The 20531-nt window shown below is 45.7% G+C and overlaps 1 protein-coding gene and 1 long non-coding RNA gene across 2 annotated transcripts; both read right to left on the bottom strand.

The window, feature by feature from the left end:
* Positions 1–6220: 6220 nt before the first annotated feature.
* LOC135898577 (uncharacterized) lies at positions 6221–8642 on the bottom strand. Its single transcript, XM_065427628.2, has 2 exons — positions 8078–8642; positions 6221–6363 (listed from the first exon to the last, which is right to left on the bottom strand). The coding sequence occupies exons 1-2, from the start codon at positions 8504–8506 to the stop codon at positions 6346–6348; spliced, it is 447 nt and encodes a 148-aa protein (XP_065283700.1). The 5' UTR covers positions 8507–8642; the 3' UTR covers positions 6221–6345.
* A 7582-nt stretch (positions 8643–16224) lies between these two features.
* On the bottom strand, positions 16225–19221 carry LOC135899755 (uncharacterized). The gene is made up of 2 exons (XR_010563709.2): positions 18333–19221; positions 16225–16367 (listed from the first exon to the last, which is right to left on the bottom strand). It is a non-coding gene; the product is annotated as an uncharacterized lncRNA (long non-coding RNA).
* Positions 19222–20531: the final 1310 nt, after the last annotated feature.

The raw sequence follows: 20531 nt of genomic DNA, 5'->3' as shown, positions 1-20531 counted from the left end.
TTTCTTTCATTTTGTATCGAACTCTCTGCTAGCAACACAATGCATCGCCAAACTAACTCTAAGAAACCATGAAATATGGCAGTGAATGCTTGACGCACCGTAGGCTATGTTCAGTTGTGTCGTACGTTCTTTTTGTTTGCTTTTCGAGCATGTCCCGCACCAACTATTCACAGCAAAACCACTAGCACGTTCTCTGACGGGTATTCTCATACATACGGCTGTCTTCAAGCAGTACAAGCCTTTCCATGAGAATGTCCTGTATTGTTAAAATTGTATGGCACGCTGTAACAAACGACCTCCTACTGCGTATGCCATTGCAACTTATACTTTCTACTAAGCTCATCACTGTTGGATGTCCCTGTACAGTCTCCAATTATGAGTCCTCCTCCTGCATATGACGTCCATCAATATGTGCGTAACCTTTTCAAACCAATAATATATGAAGATAACCATGCGTTAAATACAGTAGTAATATTATGACTATAGTGCTAACGGAAATCTCTCTTTACAGGCGGATGGAAACAAAGGGGGCTAAATATCACACGTGTGCACATGCCGCCTTAAGGTGCGTACCGCCACTGCAACAAAAAATATTGCAAAATCTTCAACTGTTCAAAACCAGAGCCGTACAGGCAATCTCGAGCTTGAGCCTCTCCGGAGACTGGCGACGCGGCTGCAGCTCCGGGCTTATCCCTTCACTGCAGTTCTTTTACCTTACTGAAATGTTAATTTATTTTATGGACCCATTGAATAGATGCTCAAAGTGTTAAGCACTGAAAATTGTCAAGGCGGATAGTGCAGTTCTTGCGCCAATTTGTGCTGAGGAAAGCAAGCAGAGCGTATACCTCGCAACGACAGCGGTGTTCACGGTCGTCGTTTAAGTAGTAACTCAAAATGTGAGGTACTAATTCAACTTGGGAATGGCTGAGAGGGTAGCTTAATAAAGATCTGTGGCGCGTCAAACTGCTTTGAATGCCGTTGGCTGACCAAAAAAAAACATGATCTGCGCTCACCACTCTGTTCTAAAGATGTCATACTATCCCGACAGCCATTTTTGTGACAGCGAAAAGGAAATACATTTTTTTTTTGAAAAAGCTGCATAAAAACAGAACTGAACTGAATTTCTTTTGCTACAAGAAAAATTTGGAGGACGCTTAATCTTCGCCTTTAACAGTGGCACGCGATAGCATTATAAGATCCCTGACTGCTTCTCATGCTTCCAGGCAACTGTAGCGTATGTAACCATAATGTTTACTGGGAAACACTCGCGGCAAACGCTATGCGCAAAGGTGGGCTTTCTGGTAGAGATGTGGCCTCTTGCATGCGCCGAGACGTGGCGGAGGCGAGTGCTATACAAAATTTTAGCAAGGGAAAGATCTCGCCTTTAGCGGCCAGAATCCTAGGCCAGAGAAAGTTAAATAGAAAAATTGAAATAATTTGGACTCCGGCGCACGAAGCCGTCCCCGGCAATGACGCGGCCCACGAGCTGACTCGAAATCTCTACCGCCTAGCCGCTACGGGGCCCCTCGACGACCGAGGGAGTGGAAAGCGCATGCTAAGATATGGGGAGAACACGCAGCATTATAGATTGGCTCGTAGCCTCGTATCCCCGCCAGACCCGAATTTAAACAACAGACAAGCAGTCGCGTGGAGACGACTGCAAAGGTATACGTATCCGCACCCGGTTATGGCAAACCACATGCTCCCCAAGGCCAGGAGCGTTAGGTGTAATATTTCTGGGGTGAGAGGAACACTGGACCACATAATATGGGAATGTCCGTGCTCTCCCGGGGGAACGCACAATATAGGTAGTAGACACCTGGGAGACCCTGCTGCGTAACTCGGACTCTGAGCTGCAGCTCCGGCTCATCCAACCCGTTGAAGAGGCTGCTGGGACCCAAGACATCCCAGCCTGCATCTGAGGCGGCGGTACTCGCCCGCTGACCTGCGTTTCGGGGGGTGGGTAGATCCCCTTATCCGTTGGATAATAAATGTTATTCTATCTACTTATCTGGAAGTGTTTGAAGGAAGCGGGCACGCCGCTCCGTGGACTCAGATATTTACGCGCCGGCGTGCGCAAATGGCGGACGCCGTCTCCGGTCTATGCATTGTAGGAACGCTGGAAAAGGAGTTCGTTTTGAGTTTTCGCGGAACGTAATTATGTTTTCACGTATATTAATGTTACCATTCGAGAGCTATCATGCCTCTAAGTTGTGCGTAAGTCGTAGTTTGCGATTTTTCCATGTATTTTAGCTTGAGAAATCCAATTAGTTTATTCCGTCCCTTGCGTCACATGGAATGTCTGGGTATGTGTGGTTCGAAAACGTTTTTGCCGAGACGATGTCCAACACGGATTTTCTGCGACATGGACTCCTAAACGCTATCGCGTTAAATCTGCTGAAATGGTTCACAGCAGGCCGCCTGCATTAAGTTGACGGGACGATCGGGGAGTTGCAGAAACATGTGTGCACAGGAGCAAATAATTTAGCTCAGCGTAGTTCATAGAAAAAGGCATATAGAACCGTGAGGAGCCACACCCACTGAAAATGCGGCCGTTGAATGATGTGGCGACAACAGCAGGCGCAACCACACGCCCCACTGCACTCTGTGGTACCTCACAACAGCAGGCGCTACGACACTATGCGCCCAATGCACCGAGCAGACAACAAAGCCTGCGCTTCTCTATTCATTTCTGAAATAAATGTTCAGTGCAAGGGCAGGCCCTCAAATTTAACTTTCTCAACTAGCAACGCACTCTCCTGCACTCACAGTATGCCGCCATGAAACTAGGGCAGAAAATGCGGCCAAACAGAATAGATCTGATATCGTTTAGTCATCTTTGTCCACCAGCTTCGTCGTTGCATTGGCGTTACACCTCTCTATCATTCATTCGTAATCACGCTGTCGTGATTACGCCACGACCTGGTAGTTCACGTGGCTAACACGGAGCAGAACCTTGTATGGTCCGAAGTATCGGCGTAGAAGTTTCTTAGAGATGCCTCGGTGTCGTAATGGATACCTAACCCAGACCCTTTGCACGGTTGTGTAAACGACGAACTGGTGGCGGAGATTGTATCGTCGGGCGTCACGTTCTTGCTGTGTGGTTATTCTGGCGCGCGCGAGCTATCGTGCTTGCTCGGCACGCTCAGTGATTTCTGCGGCGTGTGCGTCTGAATCATCGCAGTCATGAGGCAGCATACCACCAAGAATCGTGGTGAACTTTTCAGAATACTGCCTGCAGGCAAATATGGCGCTACCGTCGATGCGCGTTTCCTTACGGTCGCTGTGACGTCATGAGAGTGACGCTGTACGTATAGGCGAGGCTGGTGCTGGCAAGTATTAAGCGAGGCTTCGCCTAAACCATCGACATTACAGCAGGGATAATGCGTTGTAAAAACGAAACCTTCATCAAAGTTTTTTTTTTATTATTATTCACCCCTATAACATTTTTCTATGAAGTTTATCTACCTGCAGTTCCGAATAAAGCAAAGGAAAGCAAGAACACGCGACAAACTGTCTCTATGCATGTGCGGCCCATGTGATCGCTCCTTCAAATTTAGCGGCGTGTCGATACTTTTTTACGTTTCATATGATTGTACCACCAAGTATAAATATTCATGACTGAATAAAGTATGCTTAGTTTGATTAAACAGCTGAAACTGTTCTTTAAGTGCTGTTTTCATTGAAAATTAAACATCGTCCATAATGGAACGGTGCCAGCGAGGCGCGCATACATGGTGTCCTGGATGTTCGATGAAGATGCCGATCCGAAGCCACCATATCCCGGCGTTTCCATCGCTACAAAAGCGAAGCAGCTCTAGACTTCCCGTTATCTCTTATAGTCAGAAACTCTTTGGAACTGGCTCTCGAACAGGAGGTTGTTCTTGTCGTTGCCTTTAACATATGGTACGTAACCACAAGGCGGGATTCGTCAAGTTTGACGATGGAAACCTTATATGGGACATAATATCAGTCCTTGCTTCTCGTTACCTTGGTGATTGTTACTACCTATATTTTCCTCTTAATGAATATAATTTCTTTAAAAAAATGAAAGTTCATGATGGTAATCTTTGATGAAGCCACTAGCTTAGTACGTTCGCACTTCTTTTTGTCCACGCCTCTAGCACAGTGCCCACTACTACAGGCAGCAGTATGCATAATTATTTACGACTACCGTAGCACTACGTTACGAAGCCGCCTATAGATGTTGTGCGAAATCGTACCAATCCCTTCATCTTCTTGAACTATAACAGCCGATATATTGCTACTACTATACACTCAGAATTTTACGTCGAGAGCAGGCAACTTGGCGTTAAGAAGTCAAGGTGCATTTATTTTAGGAGAACTTATTGTAGCAATAATAATCTCCATAAGCTCGTGAATAAACGTCCTTCTTTTAACAATAATTGACCACCAGCAAAAATGTGACGTGCAATGTTGTAGAATTGTAGCCTGTTATTGGGCGTCCTTCCTACAACTTCCAATGAATCGCATCACCTCCCACGACTTGCCTCTTCCATAACCGACATAAGGTGTATGAAGTCTTTGTCGATGTACATGCATTTGTTCCTGCTGTCCTCTGTACCTCGTGCGTTTGTAGATTTTAATTGTTCTTGGTCTACAATTGCTTTCTAATTTCTGTTTTCTGTATAAACATCTTAGAAGGCAACAGCAGTTATGAGCTTGAAACTAGGGTGACTACGCTTATCTGTCCCTTCCGTTACACTTTCGTCATTGCAGGGTCGGCATCCTTAGGGCACCTGCTCATTTACAGCTGCCTCATCACCATGAGGTGAGCATAAAGAACAGGTTACCCACTCCATCTCTACCGAAGGCAAGGAAGGAGCTATGCACACATTTATGAAATTTATTTGTTTACACTTCTCAATACTGGGTCGCATTGCCTGCACAAGATCAATCCTGCCAGATGTCCATGTCTGCCTGTCAGCAATGGTTAGCCTAGAGCTTCACGCTGCGTCTATGGCCATGACTTAACAAACTCTATGTTATCAGAAGTATCGATGTAAATAATTGGTGATCTGTGAGCAAATACCTGACGTTGGCGTACACTGAACCAGCTCGTTCAAGTGTTGCAAATGTTTCAATAAAACTAAGCCCGAGGTCGCGGCATCACATCCCAACAGCGCCGGCCGCGTTTCGATGGGGGCGAAGTAAGAAAGCAACCGCATGCCGCGCATTGAGTGCACGTTAAAGAACCCCAGATAGTCAAAATCTACACGAAGTCCACTACTACGGCATGCCTCTTTATCAGATCGTGGTTTCGGCACGTAAAACGTGATATTGGTTTTTCTTTCAATAAGAGAACCAACCTTTCCCCGCATCTTTCCAAATTTGCACTCACAATTTCCTATCGGGTGAGAAATATCGCCAATAAAAAAAATTACTCCCCAACCTGGCCCTCCGAGAGTGGCCGTCTAGAAAATCTGTTGAAAACCTGCACTACAACGACTGAGGTTGGTATGCAATGCTTTATTGCTTTAAAGTCGGCCTATTATGTCCCCTGTAGGAGGAAAGCCTCTCCTAGCGATCACCAATCACACCCGTCTTGCTCTAGCTGGTTCCAACTTGCGCTTGTAAATTTCTCAATTTGATCGCCCCACCTAATTTTCTACCATCCTCGACTGCGTTTCTCTTGTATGAGTACCCATTCTGTAACTAATGGTGCAGCGATTATCTCTCCAGCACATTATATGGGCTGGCGAGCTACACTAGTTTTTCTTATCGTAATGTTAAATGCGCCTTGTGCACTACTATAGCTGCTTCGGCTCGGAATGTAGCAACAACAGGTATGAGCTTGAACGCACAATAAAGGTGAAGCATGATTATGGTGTACATTTGTTTAAAAGCTGTAGGTCTATGGACACATTTAACTGAAATAAGACTTTGCGAGTAAAGTGCAATCGCAACGGGGCAATCAGCAGAGAAATTGCCCGCAATATACAAGAGTTCCGACGATGCCATACGTTCAGTGGGATGAAAACGTAGGCTCAGACATACCGGGCATGCGATATTGGTTTCTCTTCAATGGTGGGCACACTGAATAGCGCTATTAATTCGTTTTCTGTGGTGTCGTGGTAACAAAGGCTATCCATGTATGCAGAGAAAGGACGTTAAGTAAGGGAGATCGCTGTGGAAGAGCTAAACCAAATGTTGTGGGTCAGCCTGTTGAGCCAGGGAGCACGCATTGAAGCGAGACGTGTAAAAGAAACTAAAGCACGTTTATTGTCTAAAGATCGAAGCTTTTGATAATTGCAGTGCGCATCGCTTCATCAATGACGACCCAAAGGCTGCTGGAAGCGCCGTGGTCGGTGGTCCTGGCCGCCATCATGGACTTTCACGAGGCTGAAAATGAACATTGAAGGCAACGTTACGACGTCTACCCAAAAAGTTTAGCAGACAACATTTATATTGATGCGAGACAATTCCTATATAACATAAGCACCGACAGGAAACCGAACAGAACTGATCAGGAAGCTTCTTCCACGAAAGCACGTGAAAGTACAACGCGGAAGCGCACTGTAACCGCTTGTCAGGCACCCAGTACTCCCAAAATGCATGTTTCAGCGTATAAATATAGCCGCTGAAAAAAAAGTGCAGGTAAAATTGGGGAGATAACATTCGTTGGAGTGGTATTCAACACGTTGAGGCTTGCACGTACGCAGGTAGTGCAAGGATGGGACATTATGCAACTCATGCCACACAAATGACGCATAGCGGTCAGCACGGAAACAGGGGTGTCAACGCAAGTGCTGGTTTTCGAGAGGCAAAGCGCGCGCTGAGGGACGCAGGTAGTGAACAAGCAAATGTCGAGCAGTGCGTGCGGGCAGGACAAGCAAGAATATGACGAGGAATGTTTTTTTGTTTTCCTGTAACTTGTGCGCAGCCCATTTCTACAACTTTCAATATTCAAACAAGTACAGATGGCAATGACGAAGAAATCGAGATTAAGCCCTCCACCCCGCAAAAGTACCGCCGTTTTTTTTTTTTGAGCGTGCAGTCGACGTCACGCGGCTTTAAGCACTATGAGCGCTGCCCAGTGGCACCGCAGAATCAGTGTGTAGATTGAGGACGAGAAAAGCCTCTCTGCGCGCGCACAACGTCAATAAAGCTTTCATGCACAGGCAATAAATTTTTTTTATGCAATGCGCGTCTCAGCTAACTCCTAGGCCACGCTCGGCCGCTCCTAAATGAAACAGCGCGTTTCTTGACCTGGTGGAAATTGACTAAATACAACGGGAAACTATTTTCGCGGTCATTCCTGCCCTCACATTTATTCCCAATATACCTAGACAGATAAAAAGAACGCTACGGACTGTGTCCGCTGGTTATTTCACGATTGTAAGTGGTTCAAGCACAACTAACAAATTTAATAGCTTCTTGCTAGGAGTAGCCGCTGCATACATTGGTACACGTGACACATTATTCGGCCATGCCTATTTCTTCCATTCAACGCGGGGAGAAATGGTGTGACAACAGCCACGAATTTGTTACTGCTTTCAGATTTCACAACTGCTGGCAACACAATGGTAATCGCTAGTCTACAATGCTAAAACAAAGCATGGTCCAGCGTGGCTGCTTAATGCACGGCGACATTCATATTTCAGAGGCTAATATTTCGTTGCTGGACCGTAAATCCGGGCGTAGCAGACGATGAACACGATGACATGACGTCATGCGTGCGAACCAATAAAAGATTTCGCACATAAGATTTCGGCGAAAACGTTAGCTTACGGGGATTGTACTAAATACTGCAAGGTAAAGTGGCGATGCTAGAGAATTCACGAGCTATACTTGGCGCGGCACAACCACTTGGCACGGAATGACCTTAGCTACAGCAGCAGTGCATTGTCGGGAAGAAGCCGCACATGAAGGTCTGAAATAATAAAGACTAACAAACTGCAGGGTGGCGATTTTACAGAATCCAATGAAAATAATAGTGACGCGTAAGACACCTGAAATAGTGTAAAATCGAAGGCGCCACGAAGCCACATAGGAGAGATGGCTCGATTTGCTATTCTGCAAGAAGGAAACGAGCCAGCCGAAGAAAGCCACTCACCAGCTGAGAGCTTGCAGAACCAGTGGTTAGGGATGCACCAGATTCGGGCTCCTTCCCTTCAGCCTGGTCAGGACACTCCGAGCTCGAGGCCTCTCCTTCTTTCGAAGGAGTGCCTCCAGGACTGGGGCCGCCGAAGCCCACTTCAGAAGTCTCGGTTTTCTGGCTGCACTCGGAGGAGTCGCTTTCAGTTGAACCTTGGCGAAACCCAAGGGCTGAAGCAAGCATTCTGTCGGCAGCGGCTGACGATTTGGTCACCAGCAGAGCGGCGCCCGGAAAACCAGCTTCTCCTGCTTCTTGAGACAGCCGCTTCTGTTCCTCGAGCTCTTTCAGGCCAGGTTGCTCCTGCAGCCAACCCGGTAGTTTAGCACGAATCTTCTTCTGGCATTCCGGGCACATCAAGCAGTGGCACTCCTTGGGGCCGGGCTCCATGTTGGCGCGAGCTGCACCACTTCCAAGCGATTGCAGCCTCGGTAGATCCTGGCTGTGGTCTTGCTGGATCGCGTTGTCAGTGCCTTTCACCGACTTCCAGTTCTTCAGCGCGCAAAGTGAGGGTGAAGGCTGCTAGGCCACTTTTTATATACAGATGTTCCTGCGATTGACGTCACCACGCTTGAAGAGCGGAAACACCTCCGAATAGGGGGTCGATAATAGGTGCCTGTAAGCCTAGCATTATTTAGGCTGTTGTATCAGATATGGATAGAGTGAAAGCGCAAGTGCATTGTAGTGTGTTGGTGCGTTGAAATTATTTGGTTATTTTCTGTTGGACGTCTTGTCGTGTCTCGGCGCCACCAAAATACACGTGTGTAATGTGTAAATTCGATACGATAAACAGGCTTCTTCAGATCTTCTTTGCTATGTCTTGCGTTAGTCTGCTACATCCTACTATTGTACGAAAGTTTCTATTAAAGCGACAGCTTTACTGGTGCGAACTTGCGATTTTGCCGTGGCGGTGCTCCGAGGAGGCACATGACGTCACACCGCGCTTCTCGTCACACTGCGTTCATCGTCGTTGCGCTCGCCTCCGCTCGCTTCGCCAGCTGCGTCGCATGCTTGATAACATGTGGGAGGATTGAAAAGGAGAGCTCGCGTGCACCGCAACCAGAGTTGAGGCGCCTGTATGGACTGCGGCAATACTGATCAGCAGGAGGGGGCCTGGAATCGACATCGGAACGAGATGAAGAGGAAACGAATCGCCCAGGAAACAGATGAACAGCGCGTCGAACGACTGACTAAACGCCGTACCATAGCTAGACAACCAGACCATCCTGGACTTGCAATCAAGAATGACCAAGGCTAACCTTTCGCTACGTATATCCTCGCATAGCTGAGCTAAGCCCCTGGCAATTTTTTTTTCTGTTATGCAGAAGTTTTAGAATGCTGCTCTTGAGAGAGGAGTGACAAGGGATCTGGACTTGGAAAGCATTAAATTAACATTAGATCGTCGGTTTACGCAACAAACGCACGATCTGTTTATGAGGCCCGCCACAGGAGGAACTCCGGAATAATTTTGACCACCTGGGGTTCATTAACGTGCACCTAAATCTAAGGACACGGGTGTTCTTGCATTTCGCTCTCATCGAAATATGGCTGTTGAGGCCGGGATTTATACCCGCAATATCGTGCTTAGCAGCGCAACGCCAAAGTCCCTAAGCAACCACAGCGTGTTAGGGAGGTACTGCGATCACAATGCCGAATATTGTAATGTGCGAACTTTTAGCCTTCGTCACATTTTCGAATTGTTCTGTTAAAGCTAGCACTTGAGACAGATGTATTAAGCACGAATATTAAAATTAGGAGCAGTTTAGTCATATCTGCTACGGTTAAATATGCCGACATAGCGCGTTACATTTTCCTCAAATACCATCGCTTCTTGATGTGGAAGAAAATTATTTTATATGAGCTTCAGCATTAAGCCGGACACTATTTTTCTAGCTCGAAACGTACGGAAGCTCAAAGTCATGCAGGATACAGGTGTGTTAGCAAGGTGAGCTTTGATAACTCCATATAGTAAAGTGCAGGATAAGCCTTCGTTTTAGAAAACAAGAACGACAATTTTCGAAAAGCAGGAAACAACCGGCAGGGCGAAACAGGCAACATATTTGTTAGCTCTGTCTCTGATATACATCACCGTATTGAATAAGACGACGTGTTAAGAATTAGCACATATAGCAGGCATTTAATCAGAATATAGTTGCACAAGTACGCTACAGAAATATGCAGGTAAATAAAAAAGGTCACAAATGCGGTTAGATGGTGTAGTTGGTTGTTAATATAGCTAAGCATGTCACCATCGCGGGTGAAGAGTACACGGACGAGTGGTCATGCCAGATTTGCAAAGGCTGGACTGTAGCCTTTCATGATATCCCGTTTACGTTCTCATGCATATAGTATTCACTTTCTCATGAAATTTACTGGGAACGAAATACCTAACATATTCACCCCTCATATAAAGCCATATAAGAAGTGGTTGGTCTTAACACGGTATCTACCTCCCGCTTCTTCGCCAATTCCCTTCTGTCGTTAGGTGCTGTAGTATGAAAATTATAATCATCCAGAGGCGGCGATCCCCCCAGACTGTGTGTTTGTCTTGGCACTATATTTACCGTCCCTTCTTGGCCAATCATCCTTTAAGAGTATGTGGCATAGAATGGAAATTATATTCTTCATCAACAGGCGGCAATCACCTCAAAAAGCTAGTTGGCCTTGGCACGATATTTAGCACCAGCTTCGTGGCTGCCCACGTGATGGGTATGTGATGTAGTATCAAATTCATCATCGTAATCGACACCCGTACACGTTTCTTGACGGATCAGACATTGTGGGTGTGTTCCGTAGTATGGTAATCATAGCCATCAACACGAGGCGATTATCGCGAAGAGCTAGGTCGCGTTGACACGATACAAGTGTACGTTTGTAGTTGTGGCCTAGTGACCACAAACGAAAGACGTTGACGAAGCACTAAACAAAACTCGATATCTGCCCCTTAGAAATCCTGGTGGCCTGCCTTACGTTATGATTGTAGTCCTTGGTTTGCATAAGATATGGCAACGCAGGATGTGTGATATTCGTGCTTAAAGCCCGTGGTCTACAAGATACTTCTTTTTATCGTGAGTCTGCAGTCCACGAAACGGTGTGCATGCGGCTCAGGTGCAAGCGCAAGGTTTGATGGAGATGCTGGATGCATGCGCATGATTGCTCAATTTTTGGGTATTTTCCACATGTTGTACATTTTGAATTTCTGTTTAGGCTGTTTGCATGTGCGCTCTCCGATGTATAAAGAAAAGAAGCAGGTGTGGCGTAATAGTTATTGCATCAAGGTGCTTCGGTAGGGGATTGAGGCGCAAGTCCCACCGCCTAACGCGCTCCATTTTTTTGTTAAATCAATGCGGATCTAGTCGGTGAGAGCCCGACCAGCGTCTGGAGACCGAGGTGAAGCTATTGAATGGCAGGCACAGAAACCTCCGCTTTAATATGCCAAAAGCATGTAATCGGTGATAATCTGTGAACGCAGTAGCTAGGAGAGAAGCGCTCGAAGCAGACGAATGTGGCTAATCCCTTGTACGCTTCATCAAAAGTTGGACGAAGACATATCAAACTCCAATTCATTGGTTGATTATGAAAGACATTGCGATACTAGTGGGTGGAAATTCTCGTCAAGAATGACTGTAGCCTGCTGCGAATTTGAGCATAAAAACAAAGGCCAAGCGTCTATTTCTACCCGTACTTCCGCACACAACGAATCTACTTTCCCGGAATCACGCAGTCTATCAACTCGAATTTCATAATTTAGGCAGCCCCCTTTCTTGATTATTTTTCTACACTTGCGACATACTTTTCATTCTGCCTGCTGCATCAGCACCACCTTCTCGGTTATTGCACGCTCGGGCATAGCTAGGTTATTCCACTTGCCATTCTACTTTTGTTTCCCCTAGTATGCATTTTTAATCTTTAATTTTACATGCCCACTTTGTTCTTATAGTGGCTCCATTTCACATTTCTTTAGCTTGATAAGTATTTGCTGTTTCATTGCTCGCATGCGCTGGTCATAGTTTCTTATTTCGCTTGTCTCTTATTTCCGCTGTTTGATTTAGCTGCTCTTCCCTTTCGTTGCTTTATACTACGACAAAATGTTTTCAGGATCCTCCCATTCAATCCAACGTTCTTAGAGCGATGTGGGAACGCTATACATTTGAGCGATATAGGTTCAAATCTGCGGCTACACAACGAAAGCGCCACCTTGTAGCAAATGCACGTACTTTGCCGCATGCGCAACTTTCTCCAACAGATGGCGAGAACAGTCGTGTGCAGGAAATGCAGGTGTAAAAGCGGGACTCAAGAATATGTTACAAGTGCGTCTTACGTAACCAGCTTCACCCACTCATAATGATAAATTGAAAGTACTTCATCTTAGGGAATGATGGGAACTGCAAATAAATCACCGCAGTGTTTGCTGAGGATAGCCGGAATTGCGGCAGATTACGAGAATCAAATAACCGTTTCTGCGAAAAGCGCTGCAGAATGAAAGTGAAGATAAGCAGCTGCGCTTAAATGTTGTACATCGTCTAACGATACCATTCAAGAGAAGTGAATTGCATGCCAGCTAAATACTGTTTCTGGCAGCATTCAAAGACTACTCGGACCGAAAAGCGTTGTTCAAACATATATTCTATAGAAGCGGCAAACAATGCAAATTCTTCGTCCTGAACGTGTTCAAAGATTCATATTTCCGATATTCTTGTAAGTACATTGTTTTTTCCAGTCACAAAGAATGGTTCATACTAAAGTATGTTGTATTCAAATTTAGTGTAGAGAATTGTCTTTCTAACAACAATGCTACTGCGAGAAAACCTGTCTATTACATAAACTGTGAAAAAAAAGCATTTCAGCAAATATTTTGTAACAAAAAGAAAACAGATCTAATGACGTCAATTACACAAAGCCAACGCAGACAAAAAAGAAAAAGATGAGAGTATACATCAGCTGCCGGCAAGCTGCGCCATATTACAACAAATTTCACCGTTGTATGCACATAATTTCTTGAGATATATCAGAAAACCTTAGCCTCAGAGACTAGCTCTTGTATGACATCCAGTGCGACTTCCGGTCGCTTTCTAGCGGAAATACGGCTCTCTGTGCGGCGGTGGCATCTTATCTCGTGTTAATAACATTCGCACCCCGCAGGTAAGTGCTGCTACGATTAGAACATGCAGAATATATTTAGATCAGAGTGGGGCAGCAACCAAGTGGTTCCGAGAAGAAAGCAATACTTTTGGCCTGAAATCCGCCCAACCGGAGCGGTCTGTCATGTTAGTGCTGCTGACGTCGTCCGAAAACTCGCGCATAGATCCTTCAGAAACTTCACAAATGCGACATTTCAGTGGACAAAATGGCACGCGACTGTGATGTCATCTTGGTAACTATGAGCACCTATCAACCTGGCCCCGACTATGGCCCGACTCGGGGGGCACTCTTTCAATATCGCCGCGCGGAGAAAAATGAAACCGAAAACGAAACTGAAAAAATATTTTTGATACCTCCAATTAGATGGCGCTAACGGTCCGCGAGTGATCGGAGTGCGGTAAAATTTGAATTTGCCGTCATTCATAGGGCATAATGGTTGAGAGTGAGCATGGGCAGCGAAGCGTTAATCGGCCGGAATTTGCGGCTGCAATGCATGTTGCCACAGTTTCTATTCTGCCTAGGCAATATTCAGTGAGTTTCGTAAGTAATGTGGCTATTTCGTTAGAGCAAATAAATATAAGAGCTTCCATTATTCGCTTCCGCAAACTGATTGCGAAGCAGTTGTCATACGCGTCTTGACACATGTCCCGCATTTCTGGACATTCCTGTTCGGAACATCGCGGGAATATAGAAGCGTAACTGAATGGCAAAATAAATATATATAGATATATTTCAACATATTGGCAGAGGATAAGAACGTTTCAACACACTACAACAAGACGCTAGTCCCTTCTAACAACATATACACTTAGGGCACTGGTGGGTTATGGTGCGTTAAAGCAGTGTTTTGGTCAGAGATGGGGGTGAAGCCAGAAGACAAGAGCAAATCGTTTTGCACCCTCCCCGCAGAGGGCACATAGACTTGAAGAAGCGTCAAAATTAACCCCTAAAGCAGTTTATTTACAGACTGCGTTGTAACGGTAATGGTAAAAAAAAAAATTAATTATGGGGTTTTACGTGCCAAAACCACTTTCTGGTTATGAGGCACGCCGTAGTGGAGGACTTCGGAAATTTCGACCACCTGGGGTTCTTTACGTGCACCTAAATCTAAGTACACGGGTGTTTTCGCATTTCGCCCCCATCTAAATGCGGCCGCCATAGACGGGATTCGATCCCGCGACCTCGTGCTCAGCAGCCTAACACCATAGCCACTGAGCAACCGCGGCGGGTACGGTAATGGTAGGGAGAGTGTTATGCAGTCTGCTTGCTGCGCAGGTTTTTGACAGGCAGCCAGAAGGGAGAGAGAGCGATTATGCGTGTGCATGTCGTGAGAGTGCGCATGTATGGCTGTATGCACGTGTGCACGTGCCTGTGCCTCCGTATTTGCATTTGCATGCGCGCGAATGCACGGGAGCATGTCAATGTGTACGTGTGCGATTGAGTGCGTTCGTGCTTTAGTATGCATGCTTACGAACAAATGTGTCGTCCTTTAAGTGTGCATGGTCGCCTTTGCGTGCGCATTGTGTGTGCGTGAGTGCGTATTGTGGGTGCGAGGGTGTGTATGTGTGCATTTCCTTCTTAACATCTACTCGCGTAGATAAATCGTATATAAAGTTTATTTAAGCAAATATTTAAATCCGCGAGACAACAAATGACCTAGCATTGAAGAGGAAGCTTTAGCTCTGGTGATCTTATCTGAATACATGTAAAATGAGAGTTCGATTTCGTCGGCATCCATTGTACCAGATTTGACGAGGTATGTTGCATATAAAAGATAAAACTTAAGATGTAGTGACAGGTCGTTTCTAATTTTTTTATTTAAGTCGTAAATTCTTTCTTCTATATTGGCAAAATCACAAAATTTTCAGGAAACGAAACTATGAACTTTCAAACTCCAATTCAGCAACGCAGGACGATGTCACAATTATGCGAACGGCATCCAACAGCGCATGTAAAGCTGACGAAATTGATATGTTAGGCACAAAGCTCAAAACAATTGGTATGATGGAAATACAGCTCTTGCAGAACACTTGCACACAACGTAACGAATTCACGCTAGATATAAATTGACATGATGAATTTGCCCGCTTTGAACCTAATAGATGCCACTTACAGACCCGCGATATGTGTTTTTGATACAGAGCTATTAATTTCTACACTTCGCGCTTCAACTGTTCCGAGCTTTCGAATTTTTGAGAATACCTTGAACAATATTATGGTCCTAAACCGAAATTTCGCTGCTACCAGCGGAATCACTACAGTGGCTTCTAATGCTCCCCTGGTATCTTACTTACCCGATTCCCTTCTGGCAAGCTTACCTGAGCCACGGCAGCGTTTGCTAGCAAGCAGCAAAAAAAAAAAAACCCTGTAAATGCGCCGTAGCACGCGAGGAAACACGCATTCTGCAAATCTAATTGTGCACCGGTTATCTAACCTGCACATTACATGGGCTGCGCAGCTACGCTTGTTCTTATCGTAATGTCAAATGCTCCTTGTACACGACTGGAGCTGCTTCGGCTTGGAGTATAGCAATAACAGGTATGAGCTTCAAAGTACAATAAAGGTGCAGCATGGCTATGCAGTAAATTTTTTAAAGTGGTAGGTGTATGGACGCACATAACTCGAACTAAGACGAGGTTGTGCGAGTAAAATGCAATCGCAACGAGGCAATCAGCAGAGAGAATGCGTGCGACATACGAGAGCTGCGATGACGCTATACGCCCAGTCACATGATAACGTAGACAGACATACCGCGCATGTGCGATTGAGTACTCTTGAGTGCTGGGCACACGGAATACCGGCAGCCACTGGTTTTCCATAGTGTCGTCGTAACCGAGACCACTCATGTGTGTAGAGTGATCACGTTGTGTTAGCAAGATCGTTAAATCGCCAGTGGAGAGCGAAACCAATCCAATTGTTGCGGCGCAGCGTGTTGAGCCAGGGAGCACACATTGAAACAAGATGAGTAAAAGAAACGAAAGCACGTTTATTGTCTAAAGATCGAAGTTTTCGATAATTGCAGTGAGCATCGCTTCATCAATGACGAAACAGACGGTGCTGGAAGCACCGGGGTCGATGATCCCGATAGCCATCATGGACTATCACGAGGCTGAAAAAGAACATTGAATTTAGCATAAGTGAACGTTACGAGATCTGCGCAAAGAGTATAGAAGACCACACTGATATTGATGCGAGCCAATGCCCATATAACATAAGCAGCAACTGGAATCCGTACAGAACTGATCAGCAAGCCTCTTCCACAAAATTACGTGAAAGTGGAACGTGTAATGGCACTGCAACCGGTTTTTAGGCAGGCAGTACTCCCAGAATTACCGTTTCAACGTATAAATGTAGCCACTGAAAAAAAATGAGGGTAGAAGAAAAGAAATAACACGCATTGGAGTGGTATTCGGCATATGGGGGGGGGGGGGTTAGATTTACACCGGTAGCACAGGGACGTGACATTATGCAACTCGTGCATTAGAAATGAGGCACAGTAGTCAGCATCGAAACAGGGCCCTCAACGAAATTGCTAGTTTGTAAGAGGTAAAGCGCATACTCAGTGGGTCAACGAATGAATGAACAAACGCCCAGAAGTGCGTGCGGGTCAGGACAAGCAAGTACATGCCGAGGGTTCTTGTCCATTAACCTTTGCGTCGTCCTTTTCTCGAGCTTTCAAAAGTGTAACAAATTCAGCTGGCAATGACGGATAAATCAAGAATAGGCCTTCCACGCCGTGAAGGTACCGTCCTCTTTGAGCATGCAGTCGGTATTGAGTGGCTTTAGGTACTATGAGCGCAGCCTAGCAGCCGCGCAGAAGCATTGTGCCGATTTTACAAGTGAATAGCCTCTATCCGCATGCACTACGCCATGGGGGCAATCCCAGATATAGTCTGATAGGCAGTATTTTATTCAATGCGGTTCTCGGCAAACTCAGACCACGCTCCACCTGTGCAGAATGAAACAATGCGTTGCTCGACAAGGTGGTAAATGGTTAGATGCTTAGGGAAAACATATGGGCGATGATTTCTGCCGGCGAATGTATTCACAGTTTTCTTAAAATCAAGCGGGATGCCACAGAGAATTTCTGTCAGTTATTTCATGTCTGTAGATACTTTAGGCACAATTAGAAGCGTTATGGCTGCTTGCTAGTAGTCACTGCATACATTGATATACTTGTGACGTTATTCAGCCGGAACTAGCTGTGCCATTCCACACGGGAAGAAATAGTGTGACAACAGCCAAGATGTTTATTTCAGCTTTCATATTTCACAACTACTCGGAAACAAATGCTCATCATTAGTATGCAGTAGAAGAACAAAGTATGTTCCACCATGGCTGTTATACGCACCCCGATATTCATATTCCAGAGGCTAATGCTTCGTTCCTCGGCTGTAAATCTGGGCGTAGCAGATGACGAGCACGATAACGTGACGTCATACGGGCGACCCAATAAAGTTTTTACACTGAACCCTTCAGCAAAGTGAGCATGCGTGCCGAATGCTATGGCTCCCGTGTTGACGTTCAAAAAGATCAAAGTAGGGGAATGCAAAATGGCGATGCTGGGTAATGCCCGAGCTATACTTTTGCCGGCCCAACTGCTTGGCCAGGAACCACCTTTCCTACAGCAGCAATGCGTTATCGCGATGAGGTAGCACATGAAGACCCGAGAGGATAAAGAATGCGAAGAATCTGCAGGCCGGCGATTTTACCGAATCCGCTGAAAGAAAATAGTGTTCGCGTGTGAGACGCGTGAAATAGTGCAAGATGAAAGGCGCCATGAAACCACATAGTAGAGATAACTGCTCATGAAGAAACATTAAATTGAGCGCCATGGATACCTTCACGTAGAACAGACAGGTGGATGAAATGGTGACTTGTCATACGAGGAGATGAGAAGGACGAAGCAAAACGGACTCGCAAAAGAGGCTAAGCTCTTGTGCTGTCAAATTGCACTTTCTTGAGTCCATGTCGGCCGTTCGAGAAGTACTTCCACCACCCCCCCTCCCCAATGACAGCGGTTCCATTAGCTTTACTGGGAGACGAAAACGTGTCAGCCGAAGAAACCACTCACCACTTCAGCACTTTCTGAACCAGCCGCTGTAAAAGGGCATCTTGGTTCGAGGCCCTTCAGCGTCGCCAGAAGACCTTGAGCTAGAGGCCTTTCCTACTTGCGAAGGAGGGCCTCCACGACTTGCGCCGCCAGATCCCTCGTTGGAAGTCTCCGTTTTCTTGATGCCCTCCATCGACTCGCTTTCAGTGGAACGTTGTCGACACCCAACGGCAGCGGCCGGCGATTCAGACACCAGAGCGGCACCCGGAAAACCAGCTTCTCCTGCTTCTCGCGACAGCCGCTTCTGTTCCTCGAGTTCTAGAGGGCCTGGCTGCCCCTGCAGCCAACCCCTTAGCTTAGCACGAGTCTTCTGTTCACAATCCGGGCACATCAAGCAGTCGCACTCCTTCGGGCTCCGTTTCATGCTGGCCCGAGCTGCACGCCTTCCAACCGATTGCAGGCTATAGGCAGGATCGTGCAGTGGTTTTGCTGGATCGCTTTGTCGGTGCCTTCCACCGACTTGTGGTTCTGAAGTGCCGAAAGTGAGGGTGAAGGCTGAAAGGCCACCGTTCACATACACATGTTTCCGCGATTGACGTCACCACGCTTGGAGAGGGGGAAGCACTCCCGAAGGGGCAGTCGCTAATGGGTGTTTGAAAGCCTAGTTTTATTTGGGCTTCTGTATCAGATATAGATACACTGAGAGCGCAAGCGCAATGCGGAATTTTGGCACATTTAAATGATTTGCTTATTTTATAGTGAACGTCTTGCCATGTATCAGCGACGCGAGCATATACATGTGTAATATGTAAGTTAGATATGATAAAGAGGCTTCTTCGGATCTTCTTCGCAATCCATTTCGTTGCTGTTTGCTACAGCCTGGTATTGTACAAAAGCTGACATTTTTTTAATGCAGATGTTTTAAAATGTTGCTCAAGAGAAATGACTGACACTTTAGCTAGATTTACTTAAGGGGCGGAAGGTACTAGGATCGCAATGCCGAATTCTGTAATGTGGAAACTTTCAATGTTCGTCACATTGTTTAAATAATGTGCAGAGAATTTTGGAATGGCTTGGTTGAAGCTAGCGTTTCAGACAGATATAGACAGCAGAAATAATAAATTTAAGAGCAGTGAAGTGTTGTCTACTACAATGAAATATGTGCCGGCATTGTGCGTTTTAGTTTCCTCAGATTCCATCGCTGCCTGATGTGGAAGAAAATTATTTTATGGAAGCATGAGCATTTACGCGCATGCTTATAGTCTTGCTTTGAACGTATGAAAACGTGAAGTCAAGCAGGTTACAGCTGTGTTGACAAGGCGAAATAGGGGTCTTCAAGTGCCAAAACCACGAACTAATCATGAGGCACGCCTCAGTGGGTGACTCCGGTAATTTGGACCACCAGGGTTTCTTAATGTGCACGTAAATTTAAGTACACGGGTGTTTTCGCATTTCGCTCCCATCGACATGTGGCCGCCATAGCCGGGATACGAACCTGCGACCTCGTGCATAGCAGGCCAACACCATAGCCACTAAGGAACCGCGGCGGCTTGTGCAAGCAAGGTGAGCTGTGATGACTCATTATGGTAAAGGAAAGGATAAGCCTTTGTTCTGGAAAACAAAAACGATAATTTCAGAAAAACAGTAATCATCCGGTCGGTCGCAACACGCAGACATTTTACCTTTGTCCTTATTATATATTACTGACCACACCGTCCTAATCTAAACACATTTAGCACATGTGGTAGGTATTGAACCGAAATTTAGATGCAGAGGCTTGCAACAGAAATATGAATGCACTTATAATTAAGGGCACGAATGATGTTACGTTGTCTAATTGGTTTTAATATGGTAAAACATTTCACCAGCGCGAGTGAACAGGATACCAGAAGTGGCGATAGATATTACAAAGATTTGACTCTATCTTATAGTTATACTCTTTTTACATTCCAATGCCTATTGAACCCACTTCTTCATAAAATAACGCGTTGAGAAATGCGTAAAATATTCACCCCTCTTATAAAGGCAGACGCACTCAATATAGTGGAATATATTTTACATGCTGTACATGTTGAATTTCTGTTTAGGCTGTTACCATGTCCGCTTTCCAATGTATCAAAAAAAAGAAGTAGGTGTTTCGTAATAGTTATTGTCAGGGTACTTCGGTGTGGGACTAAGGTTCGAATCCCGCCGCCTGACTCTCTCCATTTAAAAAAAATC

This window comes from Dermacentor albipictus, chromosome 10 (genome assembly GCF_038994185.2).
Source record: "Dermacentor albipictus isolate Rhodes 1998 colony chromosome 10, USDA_Dalb.pri_finalv2, whole genome shotgun sequence".
NCBI classification, from domain to species: Eukaryota; Metazoa; Arthropoda; class Arachnida; order Ixodida; family Ixodidae; genus Dermacentor; species Dermacentor albipictus.
Note: the sequence above shows the minus strand (reverse complement) of the source record. Positions and strands in the feature narration are given on the sequence as shown.

What these genes read in the sequence shown, in the direction of transcription:
- LOC135898577 (XM_065427628.2), bottom strand. Translation starts at nt 8,506, where the DNA reads ATGGAGCCCGGCCCCAAGGAGTGCCACTGCTTGATGTGCCCGGAATGC.